Here is a 19338-nt window from a genome sequence, read left to right as displayed (position 1 = left end):
AAATTTAAAAAAACAAAAAGAAAGGTTGGAAGCTAAGCAACACTGCAAGAACAAGGGATAACTAAAAGGCAGTCTGAATATTCAACTGGCATTCATGTAACATCAGAAAAACTGCTAAAATGAAGATCCACAACAATGATCACAATAAGTCACTGAGGTGTGTAAAGATGCTAAAATATGAAAGTAGAACGAACCACAATTGAATAGGTGATGCTTTTTAATCCCATGAAAAAAATACAAAGTCTAGATTATGCTTTTTTGATTGCATTTAAAGACTTATTAAAGAATTTGATTTTTCCACTAGTATGTGCAAAATTCTGTACAGGATTATCTGTCAAGACAAGTTTATAAGAATGACCTTCTCACTTCAGGAAAAAATAGTACTTAACACCAGAAATGGAAAAGATACATAAAATGCAAGTACTATGTCTAATTAACTCCTCTCCTCATCCCCACTTAGCTATACTCTTAAAGCAAGGAGATTGTGTTAAATGGTGAAACAAACAAATAAACAAAACACCAGAACAGGAATCAAAAGATCTGGTCAGGTCTGAATATGCTAACTCTGAAAGAATGGTAAGTTTAAAAGGCATCTCTTACTATTGGGTTAATTACTGCCATTCTATTCAAGAAACTATGATAATTTTCAGTCTTACAACAGATCTTTTTCTTATTACTCAAGAAACAAAGCTATAAACAGATATAATCATTCCTATTAGAACCAGTAACTTGTTGATCTCAAATCAGAAACAGTATTTACTTAACTTACACACTGACATTTCACTGTATTTCGGGAAACATTTGTTAAGGCTCAACTGTCATCAAAGCACTATTCTAGGTGCTAGGGAAACAAAGATAAGAACTAATAGTAATACCTACAATGTTCACAAATGGGTTGGGAGCAGGAGAAAGGAGAGATAATACCTTTAATAGGGCTGGTGGAGAGACTTCTATACATAGGAGCATTACACAAGACAAAACGGTTCTGAGACAATGAGGCAGGAGATTCAAATACTTTTTCCTGGGAGGAGGACAGTGAGGACGCTTCGGATGATAAAAAGTTTTGGCAGTTTAATCAAAGAGATGCAAGCTAAGACCAAAAGCAAGGGGATTTCAAAAAGCAACAACTCTGAAAGCAGTACATCTTCACTATGAGAACAATTTTGTACAAAGGTACAGAAAAGTGGGATAAAGGAAGCACCTGAAGGTTTTTGAGCAAGAAAAGAACCTGTCTAATCAAGTGCATCTTTTTGGAACATTATTTTAGGACTGACAGAAGGAAAAAGGAAGAGACAGGGGATAGGAACAGTTTAGAGACTTCTATAATAAGAAAATAAAACAGTTCATTCACCCCAAAACTTATTGTTAATGCTGGTTAAATTTAAAATATACTCTTTTTGAGCAAAAGACTAAAGTTCATATTTATATTAAAAAGTGACTTAAAAGCTGTTTTTAAAATAATTAACTAGGTGATAAACTAAAGATAGTTTAGAGGGAACTAATGACTCCACGGTTTTTAACTATTGTGTCATTCCAAATAGTGTCAATTAATAAAATTAGACCAGTGGAAAAGAACTTAGAAATAAATGGATCTGATCTTCTCAATTTACCAGTAAGAAAACTAAGGGCCAGAGGTTAGGAAACTTGCCCAAAGTTATGTGTACGTAGCTGGTTTAGTGCCAGGCAATATCTAGTTAGCTCTCCAGTATCTACATAGCTCTGGCTCTGAATCCAGAAGTACTTTATTACACATACAATGATTAGCCTTTGTTTCTATGAGTGAATTCTGTAACTAGTATAATCAGAATTATACATTCCACTAACTAACCTCTGTACTCCATGGATGGTTGATTCAGGGTGTTCCCTATGAAGATCACAATCCATCCTCGTAGGTCAATCCTAAACAGCTCCTGTCAATAGCCTACTATGATGGAGGCCTTTCTCATTTTTTCCTGACACAGTAAATATAATAATGGAATACATTACCTTGTCTACAACTCATCTCTTATTCTGGCCCCCCTTTTTATACAATTTCTTGATTACAGACTTAGTGGATAAAGGAAACTTGAAGGCCATCGAGTCCACCTCCCTCAGTTTACAGATGAGAAAACTGAGGCTCAGAGAGGTAAAATGATTGCCTAAAATCACAAGAGTAGGATGGGAGAGATGGAGGACTTGAAATCAGATCCCCTGATTCCAAAGTCAGGACTATTTGTTTTTTTAACTAAACCATACTCTTTGTTCATTTTGGGAGGGTGAGGGCAGGGGTGGAATTCCCTGTTAGTGGTATGTTGCAACCTTATCACATTTATCATATGGCTCTTCATTGTACTCTGTGTACTACTCATTTTTAATTCCTTAGAGGCAGGTATACTCCACACACCTCACTGACACATAGCAACAAAAGCATAAGTATTAAAAAGACAAGTCTTTGCTTTTAGGGTAAGCTTGGGGTCTAGAAATGTGCTTTATCAATTTCTCAAAAGCAATTCAGTCTGATCTGCTCCAATTCAACTCTGGGACCAACTAATGATGCATCTGTACTGTCCATCCCAGAGAAGAGATACTGGTGGACAAGTTCTATACACGAATCCTTCAAAATATATGTTGAAATATGGACAACAGACTTAGTCTTTCCTGTCTGGCTGGATGGGCCATATCTTTTGAATGACTATGACCTCCACCAGGACCTTTTTTGAAATACAATGACATCTACAAACAGGATGATTTGGAGGTTGCCACTATCCCCAGAGATTTCCCTTTCAATGTGGACTCTGTACTAGATCTCCTCCATCACAAGAGTGAATACTTCTGGCAAGAATACATATTCCTGTCAAGTCTCACCTAATATATGTATGTATGCAAATATATATCTATAAAAAAAATACACATATATGTATGTGTATATACCTTTAGGTATATAAGTGAATGTACGCATATGTATACAAAAAGAGACTAAAAGAATACTAAGACTTTTGAGAGCCTAACCCCAAATGTGCACCTCCAACTCCAACCCTAAATTTGTGCCTCTGACTTTAAACGTCATTCAATAGGGTTACTTCTCTTATAAATTCCAAATAGTCTTAAATTATTCTGATTAGTACAATGCCCTGTTTAAAAAAAATTTGTCAAGCAGAGTTATAGTCTACAAAATCAAGTAGTCACCAACAATAAGCACAACAGGAAATTTATACTCTCTACATCTTTTAGTTATTTTTGAAATAGTATAGATGTGATCCATTACTGAATTATGCTTATGAAAGTCTACTTATTCCTTAGTAAAACATTTTCAAAAAGAATGACCTCAATTTGTGTGTGGATGGCTCACATAAAGATTTTGGATAAAGGGGAAAGAGGGCAAATAGATTCATAGTTATTAGTGCTCATTCAGGTACTTTTTTCAGGGCTAAAAAGATCTGAGATATTTTCCCACACCCCTCTGGGATCTTCATATTCTTATATATCATTCCCTAAACACATTCATAATTATGTTGTTTCCAGCAAAGGCCTCCTACACATATCCAAACAGTTTTATTTCTGTCCTTCTCATTCCTATTCTCCTCTATAAGCATATATGAGACTGCAATTTTAAGATAGCTTTCAATGGGGAAAAGTTTGTTGGATGATTTTTTACAAATTTTCTTTTGTTTGTAGTGTTCCTTCCATTTTCATGCCAGGAATGACCTTATGCATTTGGATATCTTGCTAAGCTTTCTTTACATCTTTTCATCTCTTGATTTTTAAAGATAATATTGCTCATAATTACCTATGATTCATCTTCATAAGATATTATAAATGAGTTCGTATTCTAACTCAGTGATGCTTCCAGCAGGTACCTATTATTCTTTATCAAATAAATCAGATACTTGCTTTTTGGTCTCTTTCATCCACTTATTGAGGTAACTAATTAGTAGTGGTTAAACCTCTAAACTTTTATACTCTGTCAATGTCATTTCTGTAAGCCATTTCTCATTTTTAAAATTTCAAAATACTTGTATAAGAAGTTCAAAATTAAATTGTTTTAACTGTGTATCATATATTTTACTAATGCTTTCCTTCCTAAAGTACAAATTGTGATTCCAATCTGACTTCAGAAAAAACTCCCACAATAATGTCTTTTTTTCTCAGTTCACACACACACACACACACACAGTCTTCACTGTGTTTATCTGATACTCTGTTTACTTGGGAGGAAGATGTGTAATCTCATACATTCTTCCTAAACTATGCTTTCCCATATATTTCTTTTCACCCTTATATTTTCCCAAATTTAAACTAAAATTATCAAATTAATACCTGTACTATGTACCTGCTGACTTAATGAAGAGGGTTTTATCAAGCTCTTAGTTAAATTTCTTTATCCCTTGATCTTCAGCAATACTGGTTACAGCAAATTATTTTTGTGGTACTCATTTTGCACAATTTATCATTAACACTGCACGACATGAAGATCAAATACAAGATGTTGAGCTATGTGGTGTCTGAGGTCCCTTTAAGCTTGAAATTTGTCATCCTTTGAAATAGTATTTCTGATAAAACCCACGCTGCCAACTCCTTGCTTTGTCTCTACAGGAAGTACCTTTGAGACATCTTTGCATTTCACTATAACTTTTTTATTCATAGCAAGATGTCAACAATAGCATGATTAAACACCAACAATCTACTTGTTCAATAGATAAGAACTTCATATTTAGAATTATAAGTCAAATTAAAATTTACTGATGGCATTTTAAAAATGTATGACAACACTCTATGCCCCATTTTTACCAACTCTTTATCATCACTGAAGAAGCAGAAGAGACACAGGATGAGAGCTTTTTAACATTTTTCTTTGTTCCATGGATTGCCATAGCTAAAAAAATTAGTCATCAGGTGGCAAGCCTTTTTGTGGGATACGCACCTCTATACTGAGAGAGAATACTTAATCCTTCAAAAACAGGTTGATTACTGTGGACAAACCTAAAAGGTATCATGATATCCTGTTTTTTAAAAACTGATCCAGAAAAAAGGTCAAGGAACGATAATCTAAGCATCAGAGGATCTATTTAAAATCCTCAACCAAAAAAACCTCAGAAAAGCCTAGATACATTTCAAAAAATCATGCTAGAAAAATGGACCGATCCATTAGAAACAGAGAACAAAATGAGAACAGAAAAAAATCCACTTATTACCTCCTAAAAAAAAAACCCAGAACAAAATGAAAACACCCAGAAATGTTAAAGCCAAAAACTAGGGCTTTAAGATCAAAGAAAAAATACTGCACACCACCAAAATGAAATGTTTATAGTTAAGATCACACAAGATTTGGCAGCTATCATTCAAATGAAAAGGAAAACATGGAATATTATATACAAAAGGACAAAAGATAAAAGGTGTATAACCAAGAATAGTTTGGAAAACTAAATTATACTGCAAGAGAAGTAATGGACCATTTATTTGGACTTCTAAACATTCTTAATAAAGACAACAAGAGAGGACACTGAAAAATGCAAATGCAGGAGTCAAGAATAACACAGAAAGGTCAACATATTTGAGTAACTACAAAGGATTACATAATAAAGTATCTACTTTCCAACAATATCAGAAGAAACAAGTGTCTCTCCAGAATTCTAATGCAATAAAATACTTGCGAGTTTACCTGCCAAAACAAACCCACGGACTATATGAACACAATTACATGACACTTACTGCACAAATAAAGTCAGATTTAATAAGTGGAAAAACATCAGTTGCTCATGGGTAGGCTGAGTTAATATAATAAAAATGACAATTCTACCTAAATTAATTTACTTATTTAGTGCCATACCAATTACACTATCAGATAATTATTTTCTAGAGCTGGATAAAATAATATCAAAATTCATCTGCAAGAACAAAACGTCCAGAATATCAAAGGGACTAATGAAAAGAAATGCTAGGGAAGGTGACCTAGTGCTACCAGATCTCAAATTGTACTATAAAGCAGCAGTTATCAAAACTACTTGGTATTGGCTAACAGAAGGGTAGACAAGTGGAACAGACTTAGCACTCAAGACACAATAGGCAAGGAATACAGCAACTTCCTGTTTGATAAACCCAAGGACCCCAACTTCTGGGATAAGAACTCACTGTTCAGCAAAAATTACCAGGAAAACTGGGTAACAGTGTGGCAGAAACCAGGAATAGATCCATGCCTGACACAGTACCCCAAATGGGTACACAATCAAGGTATAAAGATTGATACCATGGACAAACTGGAGGAGCAAGGAATAGTGTATTTATCAGATTTATGGAGAAGGGAAGAATTTTTTTACCGAAGAAGAGATAGAAAGTATTATGAAATGCAAGATAGGTAATTTTGATTACATTAAACTGAAAAGTTTTTGCACAATCAAATTCAATGCAACCAAAATTCAGAGGGATGTAGTAAATTGGGAATGAATTTTTACAGCTAATCTCAGGGATAAAGGCCTCATTTCTAGAATATATACAGAACTGACTCAAATGTACAACTATACAAGTCATTCCCCAATTGATAAATGGTCAAACGATATGAACAGGTAATTTTCAGAGGAAGAAATTAAAGATATCTATAATCATATGAAAAAATGCTCTAAATCACTTTTGATTAGAGAGATGCAAATCAAAACAACTCTGAGGTACCACATCACCCCTATAAGATTGGCAAACATGACAGAACAGGAAAATGATAAATGTTGGAGAGGATGTGGGAGAGTTGGAACACTAATTCATTGTTGGTGGAGGTGTGAGCTCACCCAACCATTCTGGAGAGCAATTTGACTCTATGCCCAAAAGGGCTACAAAAATGTGCATACCCTTTGACCCAGCAATATCGCTACTAGGACTTTATCCCCAAGAGATCATAAAAATGGAAAAAGGGTCCCACATGTACAAAAATATTTATAGCAGCATCTTTGTAGTTGCCAAAAACTGGAAATCAAGGGGATGCCCATCAATTGGGGAATGGCTCAATAAATTATGGTATATGAATGTAATGAAGTACTATTGCACCATAAGAAATGATGAACAAGAAGACTTCAGGGAGGCCTGGAAGGACTTATATGATCTGATGCTGAGCGAAAGGAGCAGAACCAGGAGAACTTTGTGCACAGCAATGACCACAGTGTGCGAGAGGTTTTTCTGGTAGACTTGGAACTTCGTAATAACACAAGAACTTAAAAAAGGCAAAATGCCTTCCATGCTCAGAGAAGAACTATGGAATTCATTCGCAGAATGTAGCAGATCATGTTTGTGTTTGTGTGTGTGTGTGTGTGTGTGTGTGTGTATTATGTTTTGATTTGTTACGTGATTTCTTCCATTTATTTTACTTCGTCTACATAGCATAACTATAGTGAAAACATATTCAATAGGAAAAGTATATGTAGGTCCTATATACAAGTGTATGCCATCTTGGGGAGGGAGGGGGGTGGTGGAAGGTAGGTGTGGGAGGATAAAAATCTAAGTTTTATGGTAGTGATTGCAGAACATTAAAGAAAAATTTAAAAATTTAAAAAAAGAATTCTAATGTAATAGAGATACATTAGAAATTAAAAGTTACACGATAAAAAGTAGGACACTAATTTGTTGCAAGACCACATCTATCTGTAACAAGGGTCATGTAGTAAGTAAACAAAATGTAGTTCATGGGATCAGCTGTGTTGTAATTTTTAGTTTTTTGTGAGGCAATTGGGGTTAAGTGACTTGCCCAGGGGCACATAGATAGTTAAGTGTCAAGTATATGAGGCCAGATCTGAACTCTGGTCCTCCAGAGTCCAGGGCCAGTATTCTATCCACCACACCACCTAGCTCCCCCAGTTGTGTTGTAATTTGATGATCATAAGGTAAAAAAGAAAAAGGAAGCAAAAAGGAAATACATTAAGAAACGGAAAGGAACAGGGCAGAACTAATTCAAATAATCAGGGTGCATAAGAAGAAACTTGTATCAAATATAAAGATGTAGAAGAAGAAATCAAAAGCATGTTGGAATAGGAGGAAATATGAAACACCCCTAACATAATGTCTGCTACTGGAATGAAATTGAGGATGCTTTCAGTGAACCTAGAGAGGATAAATTTACCTCACAATACTTTTATTCAATTAAAACACAGGCATGCACACACACACACACACACACACACACACACACACACACACACACACCAATGCACCTCAATATTTCACTGAATATTAAATATTGCAAAACAATAGCATAATAGTGACTTGTTCCAGAATAGTATCCATCTGCTTCACAACACAAGAGATGTAAAGAATGATTTTTTTATAATAGTAATAATAACAATACTATTACAGCCATCCCTCCTCCTATCTCCACCAATGTTTAATGCTTCCTATGTGCCAGACACTGTGATTGTACATTCTAGGAAATTTCATCAGATCTCACGGGTTTAATGATAAGCTGTATAGATGACTCCTAGATTTAGTTTCACCTTCAGTCCAGTCCCACACTAATAACTGCTTATTGGACAAATCAAACTGAATTTCTTAAAGGCATGTCCAAAACTCAGCATGTCCAAAAAAGAATTCATTATGTTTCACAGAAAACCCAGCCCTCTCCTTAACTTCTATTAAGGCTACCATCATCATTCCAGTCACCCAGTTCACTTCCTTATCACCATTATGAATTTTTCTGCTCTCCAATTAACTATCAAGTCTCTAGAACATTTCTCACATTTAAACTTGAACATCAGCTCATACAATAACCTCACAGTTAACTATATGCTTATCTGTCCCCTATGTCATCCACTGTCCACATAGCTGCCATAGTCATATTTAAAAAATTTCAAACAGGGGTCGGACCCTTGTACAATATAACGCAATTGCTCACAATCACCTCTAGAATCAGATGCAAAAACTCTGTTTGGCACTTAAAATCTTTCACAAACTGTCTCCAACACATCCTTCTGGACTTCTCATACAATGCTCTCCTCACCTACTCTGCGGTCCAGTCTAATCAGGCTTCTGGCTCTACTTTTTTTTCCTTTTTTTTTCTTTTTTACAAAGAGTCCATCTCCCATCTGTACCTTTCCTCAGATTGGGTCCCTATGTCTGGTAGGTACTCTTTTCCTCCTCCTCATGTTTTAGAATCCCTAGCTGGCTTTAAAGTACTACTTAAGCACCAACTAATAAATTAGATCTTTTCTGAACCCGACCACCACCCCTGCTCATTACCAGTACCATCGCTTCCTGTTACATTTTACTTATTTGGTATACATTTACATATGTACACATTGTTTCTCCAAACAGAATGTAAGTTCACTGAATGAAGGGAATATTTCATTTCTGTCTTTGTACCTCCAGTCACAAGTACCTTTAGATATACAGAAGACAATGTTTACTAATAAGAATGCAAGGCAGAGGTACAGGGCATTCAGAGGCAACGTTAACTTAAAATACAGACTTGCCTGTAAAGTGCTAATAAAAGGAGGATGGTACAGGAGTATAAAATTTGAATAGAATGATTAAAGAAGAGTTTTTTAAAAAGAGTTCTAAATATCTTATAAGAGATATAGAAGAAAGAATCAGAAAGGCAATTAACAGCTTGACCTAAGAGATTTGAGGGGGAAAAAAAAAAGTGGCCAATCAACAAACTCTCTGAAAATTTCTACAAGAAATATTAAAGCAGGTCACATGGATAAAAAAAAAAAGTAAAGTGTGTTATAGCAAAAACAACTGACCTAAGAAAACAGACCAAGGAGATAAAAGTTTAAGATTTTAAGACTATCTAAATAACATGACCAAAAAAGGAGCCTAGACATTCTATATACTTCAAGAAATTTAAAGAGGAAAATACCAAGAGCTCTTAGAACCAGAGGAAAAAAAAGAAAGAAAGAAATCCCAAAATGAGAACTTCCAGGAACATCCAAGTCAAAAATCCTCATCTTACAGGTCAAAGAAAATATACTCAGTGGCCAGAAGGAAAAAACTGAAGTACCAAGGCACCACAGTGAGGATCACGCATGATTTGGTAGATACCAATAAGTAGAAAAACCTCGAATACAGTATTTCGAAAGACAAAGGACATGGATTTACATCCATGTATAATTTACTCAGCAAAACTGAATATAATACTACAGGGGGGAAAAATGAATCTTTAATGATATAGAAGACTTCTAAGCATTTCTGATAAAAATATTCTGATAAAAAAACTTTGAAGAAATTTCTGTTTGGTTCAACCACAAGAATGGAGAGAAGTATGAGAAATATAAAAAGGTAAACATGAATGAACAATGATAAAAAACTACATAACGACAAAATGCTTACATCCAAATATGGGAGATGACACATGAGTCACTCATCATCATCACGACATATAGAAAATGCTAGACAATCTTAAGAAAAAAATGGAAAGAAAGGGGAAGAGGAATTTACTAGGGAAGAAGAGAAAAGAAGGTTAAGGAAAATTATCTCACATGAGGGCATAAAAGGAGACATCTATACATACAAGAAGCAAGTGGAAGAGGGCCACAGATACTCCTCACTCTCATCTGTACTGGTCAAAAGAAACACACAACACACAGAGCTGACTACAAAAATACATTTCACTCAATAGAAAAACAGAAAAAATACATTTCCATTCATGAGAAGAAGGGTAGATGGTGTAGGCAGAAGGTGGGGGGAGGAGAAGAGGATGGAGAATGAGTCCTAAGGAAAATAGACTTTAAGGCCATACAAAAATATTTATGGCTCTTTTTGCAGTAGCAAACAATGTGAATCTGAAGGGGTACCCATAAATTGGGAAATGGATGACCAAGTTATGATACATATGTGATGGAATATTATTGTGCTGAAATGTTATCAGTATAATGACCAAACAGGATTCTAAAGGACTATTAATGAAATATGTACTCACCTCTTAATAGAGAGGTGAAGAACTCAGAATGCAGACAGACAAAATATTCTCTAGACAAGGCTAATGTGGAAATTTGCTTTGACTACTTTAAAAAACAAATAATCACCACTGTAAGTAACACAAAGACAACGGAGAAATGTATGGTGGATATGAAGTTATAGTATCCTACTAACAATAACATTCCAAAAAGAATGACAGAAAAGATAGCATTCCAGAACTGCATAATCATAACAGGAGGTATACTGGTTATATAAGGAGACAATGGGAAGACAGACTCTTTTCTCTTTATGAGAAGTAGAGCAAATCTCTAGTCTTTTTTGGTCACATAATATCAGCTCATTAACTCTAATATATTTTTCTGGTATAATTGTATAAATTCTCTCATTTTTGTTTGCTGGGGGGAAAGAAGGGATAGAAGGAGGAAGGAAGGAAGGAGGGAAAGAGAGAAGGGGGGAGGGAGGGAGGGAAGGAAGGAAGGAAGGAAGGAAGGAAGGAAGGAAGGAAGGAAGGAAGGAATCTTTCCACTTGAATAGTCTGGAAACAGAAAATGCCCAAGTGAGATCAAACTCTGGCAGGGAAAGAGCATGGCGGGCCAAAGGAAGGAAGAAAGGAGAAAAACAGTACAAGAGAAAATTGAGTGTGTAGAAAGCTTGGCAAGGAATTCAACTAAGATAACTTATCCCAAGAATATGTAAAGATGCATACAGAAAGGGAATAAATAGATGAAAAACAGTACAGATTGGCTAATATCTTTTCTGATATACTTTAATGACAAATGAAGAAGGAACCACTCCCCATCTGGACTATTTATACCTCATTTCTTGATGTATTTACTATATGAAGGAGCAGGAAGGACACTGCAGATGTAAAAAGAAGTTGGAGCAGATTAAGTATACCAAGAAGTCTTTTTGAGATGCAATATAATTTTTCAAGTATTAAAGGAATCTATTTTCAAAATATCTGAAAGAAGGCTCCATATGACTTGGGGGGGGGGGGGGGGGGGGGAAATCACATAACATTACTTTCCCCTAAAAGACAATCAAGAAAACACTTCTATCTACTGATCCATAAACCTACTTTTCTTTCTACCTAAATTTCTTAGGAGAATAACTTACATATTCATTAAGGGTATCCTTCAAGAAAAAGAGAAAACAGAACCACTTCTACCATTTTTTTCCACAGCATACATCTTCAGCCACAGAAATGAGTGAAAGGTACAGAATTCAAGATTTCTTGAATGAAAGGAGATATCTGCAATGTGTTTATTATTAGCACAGTGCCTGACACACAGCAGGTGCTTAATTAATGTTTGTTCCCTTCTCCTCTTGGATGTGCTTATCAAATAAAAAGGAGCATTTTATTCAGCTCAGCAAAGCACTATCTTAAAGGTTGTTCTCTAAAAAGGTTTCCTCTAAGAATATGTCAAGAGCATCCAAGATTCCTTGGTACTAACAGAAATAACACTTTAATGATCAACCTATATGATTATCAATAACAAGCAAGGGCAAGCTTGCCAAAGATCTTAACTGTCATGAAGAAAATCTTGCAGAGTAAAAATTGAAGAGGGGTTCATAATATATGGTGAGATCAACCACATGCTCCTGTTTGCGGATGACATCATGCTGATTTCAGTAACACCCAGAACACTATAGGGCAAGGGTTCTTAATCTTTTTTTGTGTCATAGATCCCTTGACAACATGGTGGAGCCTGTAGAATAGAATGTTTTAAATGGACAAAATAAAATAGTATTACAAAGAAGACCCATTATATTGAAAAATATTTACCAAAATATTTTTTTTTTAAGTTCTTGGAACTCAGGTCAAGAAGCCCTACTATAGGGCCTCCTAAATGTGATCTATGACCACTTAACAGAGAGCTGCCTAACAATCCATATTGGAATCCAGACTACAGCATGCAGTTACATGGCTGACTTTGCTATTTTAATTAAATAAGACTAGACCAGTCTAGGAGAAATGAGAAGAACTGAGTTTGCTAATCTGTGTAGCACTTTCAACTACCTCAAATTGTTCCCCATCAACTCAAAGTCCTGTCTGCTCAACCTTTTTTAGTAAAACACTAATAAATGTCTAGTGATACTACAAATCATGAGAACACTACAACTTCAAAATAATCACAACTGTAGGTAACACAAAAACAATGGAGAGATGTATGAGGTATATGAAGTTACAGCATCCTACTAACAATAACTTGTCCAAAAGGAATGACAGAAAAGATTGCATCCCAGAAATGTATAATCGTAACAGGAGGTATACTGGCTATATAATGAGACAATGAGAAGACAGACTAAATGCATTAGCAACTACAGAATTACAGACATATGGCTCAAGAGCTATAGATCTCTCTGTGGAAGATTTGTGGGAAATATACACCGAATAAGAAAAGTATATGGAAGTTCTAACCTGTACCACTGATGTAAGTACTCAAATTGATGAGCTTATGGATCCAATTAAATATTTAAATATGAGTTGCTTTATATACTGATGGTCTTCCAGAATATAAACTTTGAAGATTTTCATATGAATGAGTTCTAAAAAATGAATGATACTGTAAAGAACTGAGTCTCATACATGCAAATTTATTAGTCACCAAATGCAACCTAGCTGTCCATGTTAGCTCGAAATTTTAATCAAACACCATAAAAATAGTTTGATTCAATGATTGGAAGGGAAATAAAGCAAACACTGAAGTTTTATTTACCTATGTAGTATTTCATTTCTGTATCATGTTTGTTCATAAGCTCAAGAAGTCGCACTTCAATCTGGGCTTGATTTAAAAAAGCTTTCTTGTTCTTAATAATTTTAATGGCCACCCACTCCTGCTCCACACGATCATATGCCTTTACAACCTATAAAAACAAACAAACAAAAAGTTATGTAGCTATATCACTTTATATAACTTTATTCATGAAAAAGGCTCCACAATTTTAATTAAAAACATAGAGAAACATATCTCATAGTCAGTGAAATACATTATCAGTGCTAGAAGAGGCCTCATCTCCTCTATCTCACTCATTTTATAAATATGGAAAACAAGGTCTAGAAATAAAGTGGTCACACAACTAGTTACTGGTAGAGTTAAGTCTAGAACTCAGGTTTTCCTTCTTCCTAGTTGTGATCTTTGTGCTATACCTAAGTTACCTTTATTACCTGGTGTTTTAATATTTTTATTAACTATACATTTTCCAAATTTTCCATTTTTTTAATTCTTCTTAACTGGAAAAGTGACATGTCAGCCTTACCACAACATTCATGATCTTTGTTTCACATGATCTTTCAGGGGATTATATTTGGTAGACTGTTAAAGACATCAAACAACTTTAGCTTGCAGATTATTTTGCCTTTTTGAAACAAAAAATAGGCAATTAAAGGAATCAAATGGGTACGACTGCATTGATTTCCCTGAACAGCTAGAGTCCAAAATCATTAGCTTTTAATATTATTCGCATTCCTTAAAAATCAACAGTAATCCTGATTCAGAGTACCAGACTGACTCCCACCTTGCTCCCTGCAATTACTTTCATTCAGAACAAAGAAAAAAAGGAGGAAAAAAATATTTATCCAAGTACAACTGTTAAAACTAAATTAGTAACAAATGAAAATGCTTCAGAAATCAGAAATACTTTCAACATATATGAAAGGATCAGACTTCTTTTTTTTTTTTTGAATGAAAAAGGCAAACTAAGGAGTAGTAGGTAGGACTCACCAAGAAGCTGATTTAGGCTTGAAGAAGGAAAAGCTTCCTAACAATTAAAGGTGTTGCCTCAAGTAATAGATTTTCCCTTTATCTAAGATCTTTAAATGAAGAGGATCATTTCTTATGAAAGATATACAGGGAATTTTCAATCAAGTCCTGGTTAACCTACATGAATCCATGAAGCTCCTTCCAACTCTATATCTATTAATTCTAGCACACATACCTAACATTGAATAGTTACATAATGGTGAACTTTTACATAAATGTCAACCAACATTTCTCCAGTTATCAAGAGAATTAATCAAAAACTTCACACACACACACACACACATTTAATACAGTTTTGGAATTAATGTGTTAAACTGATTATATGCTTTTTAAAAGTGTCAAAGTGATATTCAGAAAGCACATACCCCTGCTCAATTAACTCCAATCATTCCCAAGTACCTCCATGATCAAACAGAGAATCCTGTTTGGCTTTTAAAACTTTTCAAAACCTGGCTTCTTCCTTAACTTTGCAGTTTTCTTCCACTTTACATCCCTTCAATCAAATTACACTACCCTCTTTGATGTTCTGTTCACAAAACCTTCCTCCCTTTTCTGGGGAATGTTCTCCCTACTTGTTTTTACCTCATGGCTTCCTCTAAGGCTCAGCTCAAATCCTACTTTCTGCAGAAGGGTGCTTTCTAGTTGCCTTCCCAACCCCAACTCTTTCTGAAATTGATGGGGTACTTAGGTGCATGTGCAGTTCTCTTTAAAAATCATAGCCTGCTCCAGCAAGAACCATTATCTCTTTTCCTGCAACAGTAGCCAACTGCACCTACAGAATTTACTAGTTTGAACCAGCTATGTGTACTGACTGAACTGGCTATATACTGGATCACAACATTTACTATTCACTGACCAATCATACGTATCCTAGACTTAGACATATGCATACTGCCTAACAAAACATTGATGAGAGCAGCCTGTTAATGGTCAGTCCTGACCATTAGTGGACTTAGTAAAGTTTCAGGTCTAAAACTACATCTCCGTGTAGCCACACCTTGAACTATTTCCCAATGAACTTTCGGTAAAATACCTACACAGTAGATACTAAAAGTGTATGTTCCTTTAAGAATTAACTACTCCCTAATCCCGCCCCAAATTACCCAGTAATCACACTTGTCACGTTATACTACAGAATATTCCTTATAAACTTTACCTGTACCCCTCCCTAAGGTTGCAGTTTCCCTAAGAACTCTTGCCCACTGAAAAGTGTAATAAATTTTTACCACCTTGGCCTCAAGAATGCTTAAGTCCACGAATTCTTTTCCAGAGGGCCTATGCAGCGAACTCCAGTCTTGGGGTTCCTCTATCATTCCTCTATCTCTCTAACCCTCATCAAAATGATGCTGTTTACATCACACGTACATAGGCGTGTGCATGTTATATCCCCACAATATTTTTGGCATGGTATCCTCAGCTCTTAGCCAATAACACGCAAACTGTAATTACTTAAATACTTGGTCATGGTGATTGTCCATACACATGGCACTTCATCCTCCCGTCTCTATGCTTATGCATAAACCATCTCCCATACCTAGAATACACCACTTCCACACCTGGCTCAGAGAATCCTTCACTTCCTTCAATATATAGCTTAAGCATGACCTTCCAAATGATGCCATTCCTAATCCCAACTTCTAGTGCCCTACTTTATTACCTTTTATCCACTTTGTATATATTTGGTAGTTACTCTCTCTACATATTTTGCAAGCATCTCTCTGTCAATAGAACGTAAGCTCCTTGAAAAAATGGACTTTCATTTTTTGTCTTCATATTGCCAGAATCAAGCCCAGTGCCTGCTACAGAGTAGACATCTAATAAATGCTTAATGACTAATACCAAAAATTCACATTAAAAAAAAAAAAAGAGCCAATAATTTTGACTAATTCTGTAGGAAAATATCTAGTCACATGTATACCCAAAAACAGTTTGGACTAATATTAAATATTGTATTCATTAGGATCGTTGAACTTAGACTTGGAAGAGAATTAGTCTAAGTTATCCATTTTATATGTAAGAAAAATAACACCCAGACAAGCTGTGTTCCATGTCAAAGGTCAGACTATACAAAAACAAGAGCTGGTCTTTCTTTAACCCACTGAAGTTCACAAAGCTATTTCTTTTTTCTTTTGGGTTGCTGTTAAATGTTAATTTATTATAACAGTCTCCTTTCTAGTTCTTAATTCACTGGACATATAGCACCACTACTGATATCATCAATGACATAATGAAGATGTATATGGTCAATGTTGCAGCCAGTGATTTGGGTTGACCCAATTAACTCTTCAGTTGTTCTGGACAGGTCTGTTGCAAGAGATCAGTGTCTCATCTGTACTGCAATGTTGATACTTTCACTGAAACTGACATTTCTACTCCACCGATTCTTTTCGTCCTGGGGAGATTCTTTCAGGGCTTTAATGATCATGGGTGACACAGAATTCACAATCTCTATCTAGACCTATCTGTTCTGAATGGCAAATTTCATTGTGATCTATAGTCCTTTTTCATCACCGGATGCGGTGGCAAAATCACCAGCAAACTTTTGCAAAGGCAAGAGGTCAAAGCAAAAGTGGTACCAACATCACCATCAATGTTTCTTAAAAATTAACGTTTGATTTCATTAGGGTAGAACTTAGGCACCATGGTAGTAGCGGTGAACAAGGAGGTCCAATATGGATGTCAAGAGAGTTGCTAAGTATCAGATGAGCCCAGATTTGGAATGACTAGAAAAGAATGCACCTTTACCACTTACAGGAAACAAGAGAGATTATTAAGATTGTCATTTTATAGATGGGGAACTTGGGGTTGTGATGTGTCCAAAGTCACATAGCTGACAGTAGAGGTCTTAAAGTGAAAGCTTGTGGATGAACCTTTGTGTGGAAAAGAAAGCTGGCCCAACCTTATTGTTGAGAGTATTGCTTCGTTATATTCCTAACAATCCCAGGTGACTAGTGAAGAAAGCTGATAGTACCTGGAAATTGACAATATATTACTGGAAGCTAAATAAAACTATCAAGACAATTGATGCAGTTGTTCTTGAACTTGTAAACAATGGATGAGATAGCCCAATCCCCAGTGTAGTGAACTGGAGTTACTGATTTCACCAATGCCTTCTATATTTTCATGACTAGGGTACACTCAGGAGTAGTTGTTTGCTCTTATGTCGGAAAAAGTTCAGTATACTTTCACCATTATTCCTCCAGGTCATTTGAATTCCTCATATTATACTGGCTCAATGGGAAGAAATATGAAAAACATACCACTGAGAACAATGACGTCCACAATTAGTTTAGTTAATGATGTAATGTTGAATGGCATGTGTGAGGCCATGATGACCAAGGGCATTTAATCAGATGGCAGGTCAAGAAACAAATGGTCAAGATTAAGTCCCTCCCCTCAAAAAATTCAGGACCTGGGTCATTCAAAATCTCCACCATTAAGTAAAAAGACTAGAGACTAATAGACACTTAAGGTTTTGAAGAAATTCTATTTTCTATATGGGTATTAAAAATGACTCTAGACAAATTCTAGGGCAACAGAAGCCACAAAAGGAGAGACTGTAGCAAATTTCCTGCCCAAGACAATCTGGAAGATCGACAGGAAAGGTCTATCGCACCAGGCTGGGAGTACAGTGCAGTTCAGTATGGGCCTGCCAGGCTCAGAAAAAACTGCAGCAGGCCTTAGGGGACTGAATCACTGGCAGCTACTGTGGTTTCCAAGCTTCTCAACCCACAAATACCAGACAGCTTTGAAGGCCAGTGGGAAGGGTCTCTCACCTGGCTAAGAGGGGAGTGTAGTCTGGCCCCAGCATCAGTCCTAGCAGCAGCCATTGCTGAAGTAGAAGCTGCTTCTGGAGCCCTACACTTAACAAAGAGCTCAAAAGTCCAGGAATTGGCTGTGAAAATGTTCAAATGGGGGAAAAAGAAACAGACTATAAACTCTTACTTTCTCAGTGAATAGGTATTTTCTTCCATAATTGGTGACAAGGAAGATCAAAACATATAATAACCAGAAGAAAACAACAAAGCCAAAGTTCCTGCATCCAAAGCCTCCAAGAAAAATAAGAATTGGTCTCAGGCAATGAAAGAGCTCATAAAGGATTTTGAAATCAAGTAAGAGAAGTAAAGGAAAACTTGGGAAAAGAAATGATAGTGATACAAGAAAAACATGAAAAACAAGTCAATAGCAGTTAAAGGAAACCCTCACAAAAATACTGAAGAAAATAACAGCTTTAAAATTAGACTAACTCAAATGGCAAAAGAGGTCCAAAAAGCCAATAAGGAAAAGAATACCTTAAAGAGCAGAATTGGCCAAGTGGAAAAGGAGGTCCAAAAGCTCACTGAAGAAAATAATGTCTTCAAAATTAGAATGGAGCAAATGGAAGCTAATGAAAGCTAATGACTTTATGTGAAATAAAAAAATTATAAAATAAAACCAAAAGAATAAAAAAATAGAAGACAATGTGAAGTATCTCACTGGAAAAGCACTAGAAAACAGATCCAGGAGAAATAATTTAAAAATCATTGGGCTACCTGAAAGCCATGATCCAAAAAAGAGCCTAGGTATCATCTTTCAAGAAATTAACAAGGAAAACTGCCCTGATATTCTAGACCCAGAGGGTAAAATAGAAATGGAAAGAATCCACCAATCACATCCTGAAAGAGACCCCCCCAAAAAAATTCCTAGGAATATTGTAGCCAAATTC

The 19338-nt window shown here is 35.6% G+C and overlaps 1 protein-coding gene across 11 annotated transcripts in view; it reads right to left on the bottom strand.

Moving 5' to 3' along the window:
* Positions 1–19338, bottom strand: part of DYRK1A (dual specificity tyrosine phosphorylation regulated kinase 1A) — a 211644-nt gene that overhangs the window by 27198 nt on the left and 165108 nt on the right. For all 11 annotated transcript variants that reach the window (XM_072614980.1, XM_072614973.1, XM_072614976.1 and 8 more), the window contains one exon: positions 13590–13737. In XM_072614980.1, coding sequence (XP_072471081.1) covers positions 13590–13737 — 148 coding nt within the window. The remainder of the gene's footprint in view (positions 1–13589; positions 13738–19338) is intronic.

This window comes from Notamacropus eugenii, chromosome 5, assembly GCF_028372415.1.
Source record: "Notamacropus eugenii isolate mMacEug1 chromosome 5, mMacEug1.pri_v2, whole genome shotgun sequence".
Lineage (NCBI taxonomy): Eukaryota > Metazoa > Chordata > Mammalia > Diprotodontia > Macropodidae > Notamacropus > Notamacropus eugenii.
The sequence above is the reverse complement of the archived record's forward strand: the minus strand, read 5'-3'. Positions and strand labels throughout refer to the sequence as shown.